Consider the following 20,269-nt stretch of genomic DNA (forward strand, 5'->3'; position numbering starts at 1 on the left):
CTAGTTTATTTTCTCTATCTGTGTCTGTTTCTGTTTTGTTATATTCATTCATTTTATTTTATAGATTCCACATATAAGTGATAACAGAGTATTTGTCTTTCTCTGTCTGACTTATTTCACGTAGCATAATACCCTCCAGGTCCATCCATATTGTTGCAGATGGCAAGTTTACATTCTTTTTTATGGCTGAGTGATATTCCATTGTACATATATACCACATCTTCTTTATCCACTCATCTGTTGATGGGCGCTTAGGTTGCTTTCATATCTTGGCAACTGTAAATAATGCTTCTATGAACATTGGGTGCATGTACCTTTTCAAATTAGTGTTTTTGGGGTTTTTTTTTTTTTCAGATACATACCCAGGACTAGAATTGCTGAATCATATGACAGTTCTATTTTTAGTTTTTTGAGAAATCTCCATACTGTTTTCCACTGTGCCTGCACCAATATACATTCCCACCAACAGCATACGAAAGGGTTCCCCTTTCTCCACAGCCTTGCCAACATATGTTATTTGTATTCTTTTTGATGATAGCCATTCTGACAGGTGTGAGGTGATACCTCATTGTGGTTTTGATTTTCATTTTTCTGATGATTAGCAGTGTCAAACATCTTTTCATGTGACTGTTGGCCATCTGTATGTCTTCTTTGGAAAAATTTCTATTCAGGTCTTCTGCCCATTTTTTGACCAGGCTGTTTGTTTTTTGATATTGAGTTGTATGAGCTGTTTATACATTTTGGATATTACCCCCTTAATACTTGCAAATAGTTATATCATTTGCAAGTATTTCCTCCCCTTCAGTAGGTTGTGTTTTCATTTTGTCAGTGGTTTCTTTTGCTGTACAAAAGCTTTTAAGTTTAAGTAGGTCGCATTTGTTTATTTTTTATTTTGTTTCCTTTGCCTTAGGAGACAGATCCAAAACAATATTGCTCTGATTTATATCAAAGCGTGTTCTGCCTATGTTTTCTTCTGGGAATTTTATGATTTCCAGTCTTACATTTAGGTCTTCAGTCCATTTGGATTGGTATATGGTATGAGAAATGTTCTAATTTCATTTTTTTACATGTAGCTGTCCAGTTTTCCCAGCACCACTTATTGAAGAGACTGTCTTTTCTCCATTGTATATTCTTGCCTCCTTTGTCATAGATTAATGGACCATAAGTGCATAGGTTTACTTCTGGGCTCTCTATTCTGTTCTGTTGATCTGTGTGTGTGTGTGTTTTTGTGCCCATACTGTTTTGATTACTGTAGCTTTGTAGTATAATCTGAAGTCAGGGAGTATGATTCCTCCAGCTCTGTTCTTCTTTCTCAAGATTGTTTTGGCTATTCAGGTCTTTTGTGTTTTTATACAAATTTTTAAATTATTTGTTCTAGTTCTGTGCAAAATGCCATTGGTATTTTGATAGGGGTTGCATTGAATCTGTAGATTGCCTTGGGTAGTATGGTCATTTTAACAATATTAATTCTTCCAGTCCAACAACATGTTTTTCTTTCCATTTGTTTGTTTCATTTTCAGTTTCTTTCATCAATGTCTTACAGTTTCCCAAGTACAGGACTTTTACCTCCTTAAGTAGGTTTATTCCTAGGTATTTTATTCTTTTTGATGGAATGGTAAACAGGATTGTTTCCTTAATCTCTTTCTGATGGTTCATTTGTTTTTTTATTAAATACATATTTATTGGAGTATAATTGCTTCACAATGCCGTGTTAGTTTCTGTTGTACAACAAAGTGAATCAGCCATATGCATACATAGTTCATTGTTAATGTATAGAAAGGCAACAATTTTCTATATATTAATTTTGTATCCTGCAGCTTTTCTGAATTCACTGATGAGCTCTGGTAGTTTTCTGGTGGTGTTTTTAGTATTTTCTATGTATAGTATCATGTCATCTGCAAACAGTGACAGTTTTACTTATGTGTTTCCAATTGAGATGCCTTTTATTTCTTTTTCTTGCCTGATTGTTGTGGCTAGGACTTGCAATACTATGTGAATAAAAGTAGCAAGAATGGGCATCTTTGTCTTGTTTCTGATCTTAGAGGAAATGCTTTCAGCTTTGCACCATGAGTATGATGTTAACTATGGGTTTGTCATATGTGATCTTTATTATGTTGAGGTATATTCCCTCTGTACCCACTTTCTGGAGTGTTTTTATTATAAATGGATGTTGAATTTGGTCAAAGCTTTTTCTGCATCTATTGAGATGATCATATGATTTTTATTCTTCAGTTTGTTAATATAGTATATCACATTGATCGATTTGCAGACATCAAAAAACCCTTGCATCCCTAGGATAAATCCCACTTGATCATGGTGTATGGTCCTCTTAATGTATTGTTGGATTCTGTTTGCTAATATTTTGTGAGGATTTTTGTGTCTGTGTTTATCAGTGATATTAGCTGTAATTTTGTGAGGTTTTTTTGTGATATCTTGTCTGGTTTTGGTATCAGTGTGATGCTGGCCTTCTAGAATGAGTTCGAAAGTGTTCCTTTCTCTGCAGTTTTTTGGAATAGTTTGAGAAGGATAGGTGTTAACTCTTCTCTAAATGTTTGGTAGAATTCACCTGTGAAGCCATCTGGTCCTTTACTTTTGTTTGTTGGGAGTTTTTAAATTACTGATTCAGTTTCATTACTGGTAATTGGTCTATTCAGATTTTCTACTTCTTCCTAGTTTAGTGTGGGGAGATTGTACATTTCTAAGAATTTGTCCATTCTAGATTGTCCATTTTATTGGCATGTAGTTGTTTGTAGTCTCTTAAGATCCTTGGTATTTCTGTGGTGTTGGTTGTAACTTCTCCTTTTCATTTCTGATTTTATTGACTTGGGCCCTCTCCCTTTTTTTCTTGATAAGTCTGACTAAAGGTTTATCAATTTTATCTTTTCAAAGAACCAGATTTTAGTTTCATTGACTTTTTCTATTTTTTAGTCTCTGTGTCATTTATTTCTGCTCTAATCCTTATGATTTCTTTCCGTCTACAAACTTTAGGTTTTGTTTGTTCTTCTTTCTCTAGTTTCTTTAGATGTAAGATTAGGTCATTTATTTGAGATTTTTTCTTGTTTCCTGAGGTAAGCTTGTGTCACTATAAACTTCCCTGTTACAACTGCTTTTGCTGCATCCCATAGATTTTGGATCATCATGATTTTGTTTTCATTTGTCTCTAGGTATTTTTTTTTTCTTCTTTGCTTTCTTCAGTGAATTTTTGGTTGTTTAGTAGCATATTGTTTAGCCTCCACGTGTTTGTGAGGATATTTTGCAGTTTTTTTTCTTGTAGTTGATTTCTAGTCACATAGTGTTGTGGTTGGAAAAGATGCTTGATATGATTTTAGTCTTCTTAAATTTATTGAGATTTGTTTTGTTGCCTAGTATGTGATCTGTCCTGGAAAATGTTCCATGTGCACTTGAAAAGAATGTATATTCTGCTGTTTTTGGATAAATGTTCAAAATCCATTGTTGTTAACTGTCAGTTGTTTGGAGAAATGACAGGTGGCATTCAGTGGCCTCACCGCTCTTTTTCCCTGGCAAGTGAGGAGGGTTTAGCATACTGAGTAGGCCAGGTCTGTTCCATTGACATTACCAAGCTTTGTTTAGTCATAGGATTGAGCTAAAAGTCTGCCTAACCATTCTGTATTCCTTAGGCCTTCCTCGTTCTGTTCAGTAACAAGCATTTACTGAGCACTCAGGGTGTGCTAGACAGCATGCCAAAAGTATATATTATCATATATATTATCTCCTTTACTCCTCCCAACTTAAAAATCTGGAGATACTCATTTAACAGATGCACAAACTCAGGCTCAGAGAATTTAAGAATTTTGCTTAAGAGCTGGGACTTAAGAGCTTTTTCTTAGTATTGTCAGGCACTATATGAAGAGCTAGAGAATAAAAATTAATATTATACAGATCCTTCTTCAAGGAGCCTATAGTTCAATGGAAACGGACACATTAATACATAATTTCCTTTAAGTGGGATAAGTGCCTTGACAGAAATATGAGCACAGACTTTATGGGATCCTAGAGGAGGGTCATTACGTGAGCTTAGCAGTTATAGGAAGGCATCCTGGAGGAAGGGATGTCCAAGTTGAGACTTGCTGGTTTAACCATAGTGAACCTAGCTTCTGGGAGTATACTATTAGACTGCTCTAGAACTAGGTCCGGAGGACGCAAAGACCCTTGGACTCAGAACATTTCTGGCAGGTGTTTGCCAGTCTACCTCAGTCCAGCCCATTTGTATGTACATATTTCTAAGCTCTGACCTTTTGGGCTGATACACAATAACTAAGTTCAAAAACAAACCAAGAAAAACAAAAAAACTTTGATGTATAGACCTAAAATGCAGTTAATGTAACCAGCTGTGTATCTGATTTCTAGAAAAGTACCATTTTACTTTTATGACTTAATTTTATTAATGCAACATTAATTTTTTAAAGTTATAAAGTAGCAGGTGCTGGATTAATATTTGTTGAATAAGTGAACATATGAGAGAATTAATGGTACATATCAGGGATCAGCAATTTTTTCTGTAAAGGGCCAGATAATACATATTTCAGGCTTTGTGAGCATATGGTCTCTGTCAAAACTACTCCATCCTGCTGTAGCATAAAAGCAGCCATAGATGTTAAGTAAATGAATGGGAATCACTGTGTTCTAGTAAAACTTTATTTACAAAAAGATGGCAGCCCAGATTTGGCTGTGGGCTAGTTTTCCAGTACATAATGTACAACAATCAGTACTTTACTGGAGTTACAATTTGCAGGAGAAAGCTGTATTTGCTTCTGATAAAATATATGATTTTGAAGTTCTGTGTTTAATTATGTGCAGGTAACATACCAGGGGAAGGAACTTTTAAAGTATATTTCTGAGGAATTACCCTTGCCTCCAGACCCAAACTTGGTACCTCAGCAACATCAACCTTGTCTTCCAGGTATGTGCAGACCAACACCTGTTTCTTAGTTGTGGGGAAAACACACCCACATCTGCTGAGAAGGCATTGCACTTGTCTTTTTTTTTTTCCATTCAGGTTAAATTCACATGATATTCAAATAAACATTTTAAAGTGAACAATTCAGTGGCATTTAGTACATTGACAGTGTTTTACAACCACCAGCTCTGTGTAGTTCCAAAACAGTTTCATCACCCCAGAAAGAAACCCATACCCATTCAGCAGTTACTTCCCATTCAGCAGTTACTTCCCATTCCCCACTCTCTCTAGTCCCTGAGAACTACCAGTCTGCTTCCTGTCTGCATGGATTTGCCTAGTCTGAATATATTATATAAATGGAATCCTTCAATATATGACCTTTTGTGTATGGCACCTTTCACTTAGCATAATGCTTTTAAGGATTATCTACATTGTAATAGTACTTCATTCCTTTTTATGGCTTCCATTACATATATATATAAACCACAGTTTACTTATTTATTCATCCTTTGATGGACATTTGGGTTTCCACTTTCTGGCTGTTGGACATAGTGCTGCCATTAACAGATATATACGTATATTTGTTTGGATACCTGTTTTCAGTTCTTTTGGGTGTATACCAAGGAGTGGAATTGCTATATTATATAGTTATTATATGTTTAACTTTTGAGGGAACAGCCATTACTGTTTTCCACAGCAACTAAATCATTTTACATTCCTACCAGCAATGTACAAGGGTTCCAGTTTCCCCACATCTCCACCAAAACTTGTTATTTTCTGTTTGTTTGTTTACAGCACTCCGTTTAAACACCGTTTAACTTAAATTCTAGAAGAATGACACCTTCTCTCACAATTCCTTTCTCGGAATCTGTGATGTGCTTACTTTAGGTAGATTTTTTTTAAGTGTCATGTAAAAGGGAAAAATGGTATTTTTTTCCTTCCTGCAGGCATGATTTGGTTAGTTTTCCATATTTTCTAAAAATAGATCCTAGATACTAGAATTAAGTCTTTGCTTGTTAGGGTACACTAATAAACCTTCAGAAAACTGAAGAGAATGTGGTCTTCACCAGTCAGCAGCCGATTTTGAAGTTATTGGAAAGGGCGGTACACATTTATGAAAAGCAGACATAACTAATGTTATATCACCCTTCTCTGCTGCAGTGCACCCTCTTTTTCCCCCAGTTTCCCTGTCTTAGACCAGTTGGGGACAATATATGAGGAGAGGAGGTACAAAACAAAAAATGATAATTCTGTGACAACCAGAGTCAAGAACCAAACAGGATTACTATCACAAGCCTCTAACCAGGGGTTTCCCAGGGTTACTCCTTTCCTTACAACAAATCCCAGTAATTCAAAGTACTTTCCTAAGTTTATACTGAAGTCACTCTAACCTTTGTCTCAAAAACTGGCTTCAGAATAAGATGCATTTTCCCCTGTTTTCTAAGGATAGCCTCAAAAGTATTTTTCATCATTTTGGGGAAACACATAAAATAAAACAATTGTGGGGAAATTAAAGAGCTTACGAAACTGGAAGGAGTTGTAGTAATTCATGGTCTTTGGTTCCGTACCTAATCTAATCTTAGAGATAGGCCAAGGAACCTGAGTTTTTAGGAGTGATTCTTATGCAGCCAGCCTGACTGTTGACTTTGAATGACTAGTAGTATCTGATTTCTTATGCAGGTAATAATTTGAAAATTCTTAATATTCAGCCCTTCACTTTGATTCCAAAGCACACCCACTTTTGTGCTTGTACACTCAAGCCCTCTGTCTCTCTGTCTCTCTTGTCCCTCTCGTCTCTCTGCCTCGTGCACGTGCGCACACACACACTTGAAGGAAAGTCAAGCAAACCCTTTCTCCTAGTTTCTATCCTTAAGAGTCAAAGCAGAAATATAGGTTCTTCCTCATATCAGAAAGCATATCTGCTCCTCAGATTTTCTAGCTCCAGGCACGTATTTCCAACCCCAGCCATGCGTCTTCTTCCTCAGAGGGCTCACAGTTCCTCTGCTAAATGAGCATGAAATAAAAAATGGGTTCTGAATTGCTGCTTCTGTTGCCTGCAGTATAAACAGTTTCTTGTTACTAATTTCTGTCCAGAAATCCTGAATTTTCTTTCCTTTAGATATTTCAGAAAATGTTAGTGCTAATTTGAGAACTGTGGAGGCGCCAGTATGCCAACCAGCATCTTGCTACCTTGATCTGGACCTAGGAATCTATAGACAGGTCCCTGCAGGCATCCGTAGGCTGCTGTTGAAGTTTTGTTTGAGCATCTTTGATTTAGGATTCTTTTGTACCTGGTTTTGTGGTACCTGACAGAAATCCAAAGACCTGGTAAGTTAGAAAAATGTAAAGTCTCTAACCTTATTACAAGCAAAGCATTCTGGAGAGAATCTTTTCCCCTCTTCTGCATATCAAAATGTGGTAATGGAAGTTGTGGCTCTGACATCATAGAGACCATAAAGTCTAAAGGAAAAACATGTCCACATGGATTTAATTAGCCTACTTCAGATCATGAACATATCTGTTCTCTTATGCTTTTTGATGATCACACTCTTCAGAATACTGTTTTTTGGAAATAGTGGACTAGGAAGAGATATTTACATTTCCCATAACTAGGATGACCATGTATCCCCATTTGACCAGGGCAGTCCCTAATCCAGCAAAATTATTAGAACCACTCCCTTTCACTTTCAGACATGCCTTGTTTAGATGACCTAGTACAGGAACCAAGCAAATAACTGTTGGAAAAAATGAAATTTGGACAAGGTGAAAAAAAGAGAAACTTTCAGTTTTATTTAAGTTTTTAACTGTATAGTTTCTAGCATACTACTGTGTAAATAGATGGTTAAATCTTATGTATATCACTCTATATTATAAATAATTGCTGGTTACCTAATCTTAACCCCCGATAGACTGAGAAGATCTTTGAGTTCAGAAAGATTTTTGTGGGCTCTTGCTTCCTATTATATTCCCAATGCCTGGCATATAGTAGCTTCCAAGTAAAATGTTCATTGAATAAATGAATGAGTGAATGGAAACATGAACATGATCCAAAGGACTGCTTATTTTAAAACTGAATTTACTTACAGTTGACGGTCCTCATAGGTGGACATTGCTAGATCTCACAGGCTATAACAGAATTTGTGGTGAAGAATTCAACAAATGGTAAATGGGATTTTGGTTAGTTAATACTATCTCCTTTATCTGAACTAATCTCCCTTATCTGAATTTTCTGTCTAACTGTGAGGTATAAGAGTGATGGCCCTTCAGGCTTAATTTCCAAAATATACAAACAGCTCATACAACTCAACAACAAAAAAACAAACAACCCAATCAAAAACTGGGCAGAGACCTAAATAGACATTTCACCAAAGAAGACATACTGATGGCCAATAGGCACATGAAAAGATGCTCAACGTCGCTAATTATTAGAGAAATGCAAATCAAAACCACAATGAAGTATCACCTCACACCTGTCAGAATGACCATCATTAAAAAGTTTACAAATAACAAATGCTGGAGAGGTGTGGGAAAAAGGGAACCCTCCTACACTGTTGGTGAGAATGTAAATTGGTGCAGCCACTATGGAGAACAGTATGGAGATTCCTTAAAAAACTAAAAATAGAGTTGCCATATGATCCAGCAATCCCACTCCTGGGCATATATCCAGACAAAATTATAATCCGAAAAGATACATGCACCCCTATGTTCACAGCAGCACTATTTACAATAGCCAAGACATGGAAGCAACCTAAATGTCCATCGGCAACAGATGAATGGATAAAGAAGATGTAGTATATATACACAATTACTACTCAGCCATAAAAAAGAAAGAAATAATGCCATTTGCGGCAACATGAATCGACCTAGAGATTATCATACTAAGTGAAGTAAGTCAGAAAGAGAAAGACATGTGCCACCTGATATCACTTATATGTAGAATGTAAAATATGACACAGATGAACTTATTTGTGAAACAGAAACAGACTGACAGACAGGGAACAAACTTATGGTTACCAAAGGGGAAAGGGGGTGGTGGGGGAGGGATGAATTAGGAGTTTGGGACTAGCAGATACAAACTGCTATATGTAAAATAGATAAACAACAAGGTCCTACTGTATAGCATGGGGAACTATATTCAGTATCCTTTAGTAAACCATAATGGAAAAGAAGATGAAAAAGAATATATATATGTATAACTGAATCACTTTGCTGTATACCAGAAACTAACACAACATTGTAAATCAACTATACTTCAAAAAAAAAGAAAAAAGAATGATGGCCCTCCACATTTTTCTCAACCAGAAATTTCAAAGAGAACTATTTCTCCTTTCCCCTCATCCAGTTTACTTCTACATATCATTTTGGATTCATGGTATCAAGAAAATCATGAATCATGAAGATAAGTGATAAAATGACTTGCTTCAGTAAGTCAGAGATAATGGAAGAGCTTTTTATTTATTTGAATTCTACACAAAAACTAGTTAACCTGGCAACTTGAGGCAATGTATTGATAGACTCCAGGATGTTAAAATGTGGTATATTAACACATTTGAGGATATATGTTGTTTCTAATGAAAGATTGTAAACATACCAATGCTAATCTTTAAAAATGAAGTTCTGTTCACGAAATGTTGATGAAATCCCTGAAGTATCTATCTCTAAAGTCCTTTATAAGCTTTAAAATGGAGTGAGTCTATGATGCATTTTCCCTTAAAATTTCACAGCTTCGTCCCAAGCCTCTCTCCCCTCTGCCTACTTGTCTGTAGTTCCTCCTTTGTGTTATTGAGGGAATCTTCATCAATATTTCAGTATATATTGGAATGGGAAAAATGAACATTCCCAAAACTTCTATTACATAATGTGAACATTATGTATAAAAATATTGACATATTTTTCACAAAGTTCTTTAGAAAAACATTCTGTTAATATAGATCACATTTCATTATTTACCTGGAAAGCCAGTTTTATATGTTTATGTCCCCTGTCACCATAGTACCAAGACACTCAAAACACATGAAGCTTGAATGTATTCATCTAAGCAAAGCAAACAAACAAAAAAAGAGTATCTCCTGAGGCCTTTCTTTTCCCAGGCTATCATTTAATGCACACTGATTATATAATTTATAATTTTCTCTCAGGAAGATCTAACATCACTTGTTCATTTGAAATAAATATGCTTTTTCAGGGAAAAAATAGACTTTTTTGTTTTTAATGAAAACGGTCTTTGACCTACTTATAATCTGTTGTGAATAAATGACTTTAAAGAAAGAGTTTTCTTCATTTCAGTGCTGTTATTGTGCTTCATTTCTCTGTAAAAGTATATGTAATAGAACACAAACATTCACAGGTGCTTCTGTTTTATGTGGTTAAGAACTTCTTAAACAGCCAAGGAAGATGGGTGCCTGATAACAGAGCACAGGGTGTTTATTTCAGCTCCTGTTTAAACTCCTGATCGTTTTTCATTATTTTAATCGTATTTTTTTTCATCCTGGTATTTTATATCTACTGATAGGGGAGGAAAGAGAAGAAAACAAATTACCTGTTGAGCATTTGCCATGTGCCAGACCCCCTGCCAGATTATTTTACATACATTAGGACATTTAGGAGCTTCTTTTTAGTAGAACTCCAAGGTTCACGTCTGTATGACAGAGACACAGAAAACCTGAACACTTTACATATAAAATCAAGTATCTCAAATCCAATTCAGCTTAAAGAACCACCTATTAATTTCAATTTTCCCCTGAACAATGAGGGCCTAAATAGTTTTAAACTTCTAAGTATAATAATCAAGTCTGTTTCTTGATGCCAGTACAGTTTCACAGATGGCTTTTGATATTATCAATGTAAATCTGTGCAAAATTATTAATTTAGTTTTAGATATCCAATCATGTAATACTCTATCACCATATTTATCCTTTAGGATCCTTCATTTATCAGAAGACACTGAACTTTATTTTTTTTTCTTTGGCTGCATTGGGTCTTCGTTGCTGCGCATGGGCTTTCTCTAGTTGCAGCGAGCGGGGGCTACCCTTCATTGCGGTGCGCGGGCTTCTATTGCAGTGGCTTCTCTTGTTGCGGAGCATGGGCTCTAGGCACGCAGGCTTCAGTAGTTGCGGTGTGTGGGCTCAGTAGTTGAGGCTCGTGGGCTCTAGAGCACAGGCTCAATAGTTGTGGCACATGGGCTTAGTTGCTCTGTGGCATGTGGGATCTTCCCGGATCTTCCCGGATCAGGGCTTGAACCCGTGTCCCCTGCATTGGCAGGTGGATTCTTAACCACTGCGCCACCAGGAAAGTCCCTGAACTTTGTATTTAAATAGCCATAGTAGAATTTCCCCCCATCATAACTAGAGCAGATGTATTTTTACAATTCATTAAAATTATTCTTAATCATTTTGCCTTTGATTGGAATTATATTTCTGATTCAGGATGAGAATGTATACATAAGTATGTTCATTTTCATTTGTAACTAGAGCAAGTGATGTTTCATTCCATAATTGTAATGAAGTTTAGAATGCTTAGTTTGTAAGCACAAGTTCTGGAAGTCTGAGTTCAATAATTTTCAAGTTAGAAGTGAACCTAATAGATCAGCTAGTCTCGGACCTGTTTTACAGATGATGAAACTGAGAACCAGAGGAGTAAGATGGGTTAGGGATGTGTCAGAAGTGAACCATCAGTTAAAATAATGAATCTGATTATTTTTGCTTTTGATATATTAAGGGAATTTTTTTCAAAAGCAGAGGAAAAGAAACGAAATTGAGTTATTTGTAGTGAGGTGGATGGACCTAGAGACTGTCATACAGAGTGAAGTAAGTCAGAAAGAGAAAAACAAATACCGTATGCTAACACATATGTATGGAATCTAAAAAAGAAAAAATGGTTCCGAAGAACCTAGGGGCAGGACAGGAATAAAGACGCAGACGTAGGGAATGGACTTGAGGACACAGGGTAGGGGAAGGGGAAGCTGGGACGAAGTGAGAGAGTGGCATGGACATATATACACTACCAAATGTAAAATAGATAGCTAGTGGGAAGCAGCTGCATAGCACAGGGAGATCAGCCTGGTGCTTTGTTTCCACCTAGAGGGGTGGGATAGGGAGGGTGGGAGGGAGGAAGATGCAAGAGGGAGGAGATACGGGGATATATGTATACTGATTCACTTTGTTAAACAGCAGAAACTAACACACCATTTTAAAGCAATTATGCTCCAATAAAGATGTTTAAAAAAAATTCATCAGCCTTACATAATTGTGTATTATCATATGTAGTATTTGTATTGTGTATTGTTTTTAAGTGTCAATGTTCATTTGGATTTATCTACATATTTACTACTTTATTTGCTCTCCGTTCTATTTCACTTCTCAAACTTTCCATCTAGGACAAGTTTCCTTCCCGTGTTATATCCTTTAGAATTTCCTTCATTCATAAACCCTCTCTACTTTGTCTAAAAATTATTTTATCTCACATTATTTATTGCATTTTTCAGTGGTCATTGAAATCTGGTATAAAAGACGTTTTCATGACATACATTAAAGGTTCTCTTTTACTGTAAAAAACCCCCCCAAAAACAGAGGAAAAAGAACAGTAAAAGTTAAATTATTTTTAACCTAACTAGTATGTCATTTTGAATTGCCAGTTTTGGCCACTGGATAACATGAATAGTTGCATGAGCCCATTCTTTTGCCTACTAATGAATCTATCAATTCATTTTAAGCAGACTTGTGCAGAATATCTAAAGTCTGGTGATATTACTTGAGGGAGATTTATTTCTCCCTACCTTGTCCATAAGCAGAATGGTTCCTTAGTGCCTTAGCTGTGCATTTCCTGTTGGGGCTTAGGGACAACAAGAAAAGACAAATGTCCGATTAAATGGCCATCTTCCTAGTTGTACTGGGCTGCTAAATGTGCTACGGTTTAGAAATTTTATTTCTAGATCTCAGAGGGCACTGACTTTGCCTAGGGAATCTACCCCAAGTAAAAGTGAAAATTAAAGGGAGAAGGGCTCTTACCTTCTAATGGGGTGAATCGGTGGTTTTCACAGTTCTGATGGAAAAATTCTTTGTCACAAAGCTACAAGTAGATGTCCTTAGTTATCATTGCAAAGAAGATGGTAATTATTTGACCAAATAACGGATTAAGTTACTATCTCTCAGAGTTCTAATTTCTCTTTACCTCATTCACAAAAATTCTTTCAGTGACAGAACTTCTTTTTTAAATCCTCCTATTCCTCTTTGTTTCTTTGAGGCTCCAGAGCCACAGGTGTCTGGCCCCTTAAGCAGAACTGAACTTCCGAGCACTAGTCCACTTAATCCTCCCCACAGTGAGGACTGGGAAAAATGAATAGTTGATATTGTCAGACTGCTTAAGACTATGTGTGTGTTTGCTCCTGGTATTACAGTGCCGTACCTGTCAGTTCATATTGCTGCAGATCACAACAGCTTAGTTTTTCTAAGATCTTTCCATGGAACAGTAACAATTTACTAATGGACCCAAAGTAAAATCATTTCCTATAAAGTATATTAAACTTAAACGTTTTACATCCAATATCTGAATCTTGCTGCTTCATTCCCTCTTAGCTACCTACCTCCAGCATGACAGTCAGGGCTAGAGTGGAAGCAAAACTCCAGTGTTTGGGAGCTTCCAATTTGGAAACAGGTCTTTTAAGTGTGTGCTTCCTGCAGTCCCTTTATTTGTTGCTATGCTAACTAGCCCAAAGCTTGGTGGGAGTAGCAAGTATTGTAGTAAGAGTATAGACTGCATTGGTGAGGAAACTTTAGTTCACTGTTCTTTTATATTTAAGTGCCTGTATTTTGTGCAACCTATTAAGTTCCTGTTAAGTAACAGTATATTGAGTACTATAAATGAATTATTAAATCAAAAAAAATCTAAATCTCAGTTTCCTAACTACTTGGATTCTTTCCCTTTCTTGTCTCACATGGTTGTACAAGGATTAAAGTATTGAAAAGTGATGGACAAATGTGTGATATGACTATTAGAGCACAGAAACAAGCTATAGAAGGATATGATATACCCTGGGTTGTTATCGTTGGTTACCTGGGCAGCAGGGGAGTTGGGGCAGGGAGAGGATTGCAGGAAAACCATACCTTCGGACCAAATTTAGAGTATATACAAAAATAAAACACTGAAAACAGTTCTAAAAGCCCTGAAAGCAGGAGACATGCAGAGTGAGCCCAGACTAGGGCCCACAGAAGAGAATCTCAATTCTAGAACTGTGTTCTCAGCTGCTGTAGTAACAGGTTATTACTTATTTCTCAGAAGATTGATAATACAAACCACAATATATTTTTACTTATTTTAAGTAGCTGTAGTACACTGCATGTATGTTTAATTTTTTATGAAAAGAAAAAGCAAAGAGTTTTAAAACTATTACATACTGGCATTGATGCTTTCAGGTATGCTTTCCATATGTAGACATGGAGAAAAGGTTTACTCAACTTCAAAAAAGGAAGAAAAGCTAGTGAAGTTCTTCGTCTTTAACTTTCCTGAATGTTATTTGCCTGGAATGATTCAAATAAATTTGAAGCTTGTACTATTATGTAATAAGATAACGTAGCAATTGTATAGTTACTTAACACAATTCAAACTGGGATCATAAATTTGAAATCAGTTTGCTGTATTCTTACATTTTCTTATATGAGGATTACCCTGTTTAGCTCAGTTTTCTGTATGAATGTGCTTTTTGTTTTGTTGCCCACCCCATCCCAATATATTGGGAATTGTGGATAACAACAAAGAAATCTGGAGTCTAGAAGTTGTGGTCAGCCAAAGGTGCCGGATCCTGGTAGCATGGGCTGGAATGAAACGGGTGGGAATGCAGTGGCAGATGGAGTTCAGAGATTCCTGTTGCGGAAGAGGTGGTAGAGGAGAAAGAAAAGGCAGCAGAAGATGAGAGGTAAAGGAGATGAGAACAGGTGTTTTGTAAGGAATGGTCTTTGTTTCTTCCAGTCTGATAATTATGGAAAAGAGGCTATTCTGTGAGAAACTGGGGGATGTTCTTAATACTGAGTTTTGTGGTGTGATATGTATGTCCCCAGAATTTCATGTCCATGGGCTTACCCAGGAAGTGGCTCCTTCTGTTACCACAGAGCCACTTGCAGTTTTCCTAAAGTCCTGCAGATTACAGGAAAGTCAGGAGTGTATTATGCTGACAGCGAAATTAAGTGGATCTGGGGGTGGGATTTTGGCTGCCATGACCTCTGTTCCTTTGAAAGAGAAGCCATGTGAATAGCCACTAGACAGAATATCAACTGAATAACTTTTGTGGATATATCATAGCTAACCTGTTGAGAAAGTTATAAATCAAGGCCATCACACCCTACTGACTTTAGTGATAAAGTCAGCCCTGCTTAAAAAAAAGAAGAAGGTGGGCCTAAAATGGTCCCTTTATCTTAATTTATTACAGCACGTAAGGGAGAGAGAGAGCCAGATCAGCTCCAAGCAAAGCTAGTTTAGAGTGCAAAGCGGTATTGAATAACACTTTACAATTTTACAGAAAACTTTCACATAGGTGTTATTTTATCATTTGACAAAGGTGAATGATGGGAATGGTAAGGCAAAAGGAAAAAAAGGTTTAACATTAGCATTACTTTATTGAAAACTCCAAACTCCACTTCTGTGGGTTAATAGGTTAACAGATGTCCATCTGAAAATGCTGTTTTTCAAACACTTTTGTTATATCATCTCAGCATCCCAAGTTTGGGCCACTCTGTTTCCAGCATGTCAATTGGGAAGATGGGCAGGTTGCTTCCTGTGGAGCTACTGCTTATCATTCTGCACTTTTGTTGGTGACCTTCTCTATGTGAGCCCTATGGTGATAATTTCTGGTTACAAACAAGATGAAGCTATTCAGGTGCTCTTGGCCATCTCTTACAAGTGCCCATGTTTGGGTCTGTGACTTTTAAGGCAAGCCCCATTCACTGGAAAGAGAATAGGGTTTTTGTGCATACAGGCCCATCCTTGCTCTGATGAAACTAAGCTAATATTAGCAAAATTAATTTAAATTAATATTTAAAGCCTTATTTCCATGGGCTTTTCCTGAAGGATGAATGCTCTCCACTCCCAACTTTTGTGAGGTACCTTGCTTCAGATAGTCTATAAAACAAACCTGCTAATGAGGGGATTATTTTGTTTACATATGGACCATGTGTAAAACAGTTTAAATTCTTTGGGTTGTAAGTAACAGTTTAAAACCCAAATCAAACTGGCTTACACCCCCCATAAAAAGGAATTTTATTGACTCATGTACATGAAAGACCAGGAGTAGGTTCTTCAGGCTTAAGCCAGTGTTCACAGAGCATGACTGAGCACCCAGTTTTTCTTGCTTTTCATTTCTCAGCTCCATGGTAGCAGCCTCTCCTCTCATCATTCCAGAGCTACATGCTTCCAGATTCAAGTCCAGAGGGAAAGAATTTGGATGTGACTGTTTCCCAGAAGGCGAAACAAAGATCTTATTGCATGTAACTTCACTCCGAATGGGTCGTGTTCTTACCGTGGATCAATGCCTGTTCAGTGATTGGCCTAGATCTAAACAAATCAGGAGATGAATGTTGGAAGGAAGAGATAGTGAATTATATCCCCTGAACTGAGCAAGAACTTTCAGACCAAAAAACTAAGCAGGCAACTCCATAAAGGGTAATTGTGAAGTTTATTGTGGGTAACTTACATACGGGTAGGAAGGATCAGGCAGAGATGATCCAGAAGCATTCCTAGCCCAACTCTGCCTCTGAAAAGGGTAAGGAGGATTTAAAGGGACCAAAGCTAAAAACAGAATCTGACCACTTGGGAGAAGTGTGGTTGGTCCACACTGACAGGAACCCCTGTTTTTCCTCCCTGCCCTTCCCTGAGGGGTCTCATGACTGTTAACTACCTGCATCAGCAAAAGGCATTCTTCCAGTTTTCATATCAGTTGAAGACAAGGGTAAGCTGATAGAGAACTATTAACTATCTGCGTCAGCAAAGGCATTCTTCCAGTTTTCATATCAGATGAAGACAAAGGTAAAAGCTGGCTTGGGCGCATTCCTTGTGAGTAGGCTAAAGTACAGTCATGCAGAAAGGGAAGGGATAGGACTGCAGACCTAAGATGGAGCTGACAAAATGGAGTCAGTGTGGTTCAGCCACACAGTTCAGAACAATTCCACCAGAAGCACATGGACCAAGTGTGGGGAAAGGGATGGTCCTCCAGAGGCAAATTAGGGTGGGATCACCATTAGAAGGATAAACGGGTACTTTATCAGGAGCGCCAGATATCCATGCAGATGTGTAACTGTGTAAACATTTGTACTGCTTAGAATTATGAACAAAGCACTTGGACTATACATACGTCTATCTGAAACTGTCTGGCTGAGGTCACACAGATAGCATGTTGGTGCTAACCTTGGAATAAGATTCAACTAGTTGAATGACGTATAGCTCATATAGCCAGTCTCCAAGAAAGGAATCTCTGAGACTGTCAGGGAGCTTAAAGAAGCCAGTTTTAGTATCATTGGCTCTTAAACTGGCAGAGCTAAAAGGGACCCTGCTGATCATCAACTCTCTCACCTCTCAGAGGCGATGGAAATCTAGATAAGCCATATAACTTGCTTGAGATCACAACCAAGTTTGTGTGACCTAGAAAATTGATCATCCATCTTCCAGCCTAACACTCTTTTTAGTAATAACTACCTGCTATAATAATAGCAGCTACTATTTATTGAGTGGTTGCTCTGTATTAGGCAGTAGACAGGCATTTCACATGCAGTATCTCATTTAATCTTTACAACTGTTTTATTCTCAATTTATTGGAAATTGAGGCACAGAGGGGCTTTGTATAACTACCTTCAGAAGCTTCAGTTATCCATTTTTTGCCTTGGTGTTTTAGACTGCAAACAGTCTTCTTTCTTCCAAGATAGGTCAGTGCTGATTTACAGCTTTATCTTGGGTATAGAAAATGGAGTGAAGAATGACCTGGTCAGAAAACCTGTTATATGTGCTCATAGACTTGACTAGGGTCTAGGGTTCGTAATAAGTAAATTTAAATCTTACTTTTTACCTTTTTAAAAATTTATTTTTTTAACATCTTTATTAGAGTATAATTGCTCTACGATGGGATGTTTGTTTCTACTTTATAACAAAGTGAATCAGCCATACATATATCCCCATATCTCCTCCCTCCTCCGTCTCACTCCCACCCTCCCTATCCCACCCCTCTAGGTGGTCACAAAGCACTGAGCTGATCTCCCTGTGCTATGCGGCTGCTTCCCACTAGCTATCTGTTTTACATTTGGTAGTGTATATAAGTCCATGCTAATCTCTCACTTCTTCCCAGCTCACCCTTCCCCCTCCCCGTGTCCTCAAGTCCATTCTCTACATCTGCGTCTTTATTCCTGTCCTGCCTCTAGGTTCTTCATAACCTTTTTTTTTTTAGATTCCATATATATATGTTAACATACAGTATTTGTTTTTCTCGTTCTGACTTACTTTGTGTGACAGACTCTAGGTCCATCCACCTCACTACAAATAACTCAATTTCATTTCTTTTTATGGCTGAGTAATATTCCATTATATGTATATGTGCCACATCTTCTTTATCCATTCATCTGTCCGTGGACACTTAGGTTGCTTCCATGTCCTGGCTATTGTAAATAGAGCTGCAATGAACATTGTGGTACATGACTCTTTTTGAATTATGGTTTTCTCAGGGTATATGCCTAGTAGTGGGATTGCTGGGTTGTATAGTAGTTCTATCTTTAGTTTTTTAAAGAAACTCCATACTGTTCTCCCTAATGACTGTATCAATTTACATTCCCACCAACAGTGTAAGAGGGTTCCCTTTTCTCCACACCCTCTCCAGCATTTATTGTTTGTAGATTTTTTGATGGCCATTCTGACCAGTGTGAGGTGATACCTCATTGTAATTTTGATTTGCATTTCTCTAATGATTAGTGATGTTGAGCATCCTTTCATGTGTTTGTTGGCAATCTGTATATCTTCTTTGGAGAAATATCTATTTAGGTCTTCTGCCCATTTTTGTATTGGGTTGTTTGTTGATATTGAGCTGCATGAGCTGCTTGTAAATATTGGAGATTAATCTTTTGTCAGTTCCTTTGTTTGCAAATATTTTCTCCCGTTCTGATGGTTGCCTTTTCATCTTTTTTATGGTTTCCTTTGCTGTGCAAAAGCTTTTAAGTTTCATTAGGTCCCATTTGTTTATTTCTGTTTTTATTTCCATTTCTCTAGGAGGTGGGTCAAAAAGGATCTTGCTGTGATTTATGTCATAGAGTGTTCTGCCTGTGTTTTCCTCTAAGTTTGATAGTGTCTGGCCTTACATTTAGGTCTTTAATCCATTTTGAGTTTATTTTTGTGTATGGTGTTAGGGAGTGTTCTAATTTCATTCTTTTACATGTAGCTCTCCAGTTTTCCCAGCACCACTTACTGAAGAGGCTGTCTTTTCTCCACTGTATATTCTTGCCTCCTTTATCAAAAATAAGGTGACCATACGTGCATGGGTTTGTCTCTGGGTTTTCTATCCTGTTCCATTGCTCTATATTTCTGTTTTTGTGCCAGTACCATACTGTCTTGATTACTGTAACTGTGTAGTATAGTCTGAAGTCGGGGAGCCTGATTCCTCCAGCTCCATTTTTCTTTCTCAAGATTGCTTTGGCTGTTCGGGGTCTTTTGTGTTTCCATACAAATTGTGAAATTTTTTGTTCTAATTCTGTGAAAAATGCCATTGGTAGTTTGATAGGGATTGCATTGAATCTGTAGATTGCTTTGGGTAGTATAGTCATTTTCACAGTGTTGATTCTTCCAATCCAAGAACATGGTATATCTCTCCATCTGTTTGTATCATCTTTAAATCTTATTTTTTAAAAGACAGTTTTTAATTTGTTGACTCTTCTTCAAACAGGAACTTCCAAAGGGTCAATGAAAAGCATCCCACATTATCTTCAAATAAATGAAATACTGTTAATCAGCGATCAGGAATTTCTCCCATGCCATATAATGGATGAGCATTGGAAGTTCTATGTGGAATGTGAGGAGCTAACATTCTAAAGCCTTGTTTTCTTAATAATTTATTAGGTATTTTTTCATATTATTAACCAATGTTCATATTTTGTTGTGTGTGGGCTGGTGGGCCTGTTTAATACACACTTTATGAGTTACTACTTAAGATGTGTTTACTGTTTTAAGAAAAAATATAACTCTTCCACTATTGTAGTAAGATTAATCGTTTTTTGCAATTAAAATAAAGACATTTTTGACATAAACAATATTGACTCTCTGGCTTTCTTTTTACTAAAATAAACTTCAAAAAAATCTTTAAATCAACACCTCTGCCTTTGCATAAATAACAGT

The 20,269-nt window shown here is 37.0% G+C and overlaps 1 protein-coding gene across 1 annotated transcript in view; it reads left to right on the plus strand.

The window, feature by feature from the left end:
• Positions 1-20,044, plus strand: part of ANKRD31 (ankyrin repeat domain 31) — a 129,400-nt gene extending 109,356 nt beyond the window's left edge. The window contains 3 exon segments of the mRNA XM_060007007.1: positions 4,819-4,921; positions 7,610-7,681; positions 19,821-20,044. Coding sequence (XP_059862990.1) covers positions 4,819-4,921; positions 7,610-7,681; positions 19,821-19,966 — 321 coding nt within the window. The 3' untranslated portion in view covers positions 19,967-20,044.
• The last annotated feature ends 225 nt before the right edge of the window (positions 20,045-20,269 follow it).

The sequence above is a fragment of the Delphinus delphis genome, chromosome 3 (genome assembly GCF_949987515.2).
Source record: "Delphinus delphis chromosome 3, mDelDel1.2, whole genome shotgun sequence".
NCBI classification, from domain to species: domain Eukaryota; kingdom Metazoa; phylum Chordata; class Mammalia; order Artiodactyla; family Delphinidae; genus Delphinus; species Delphinus delphis.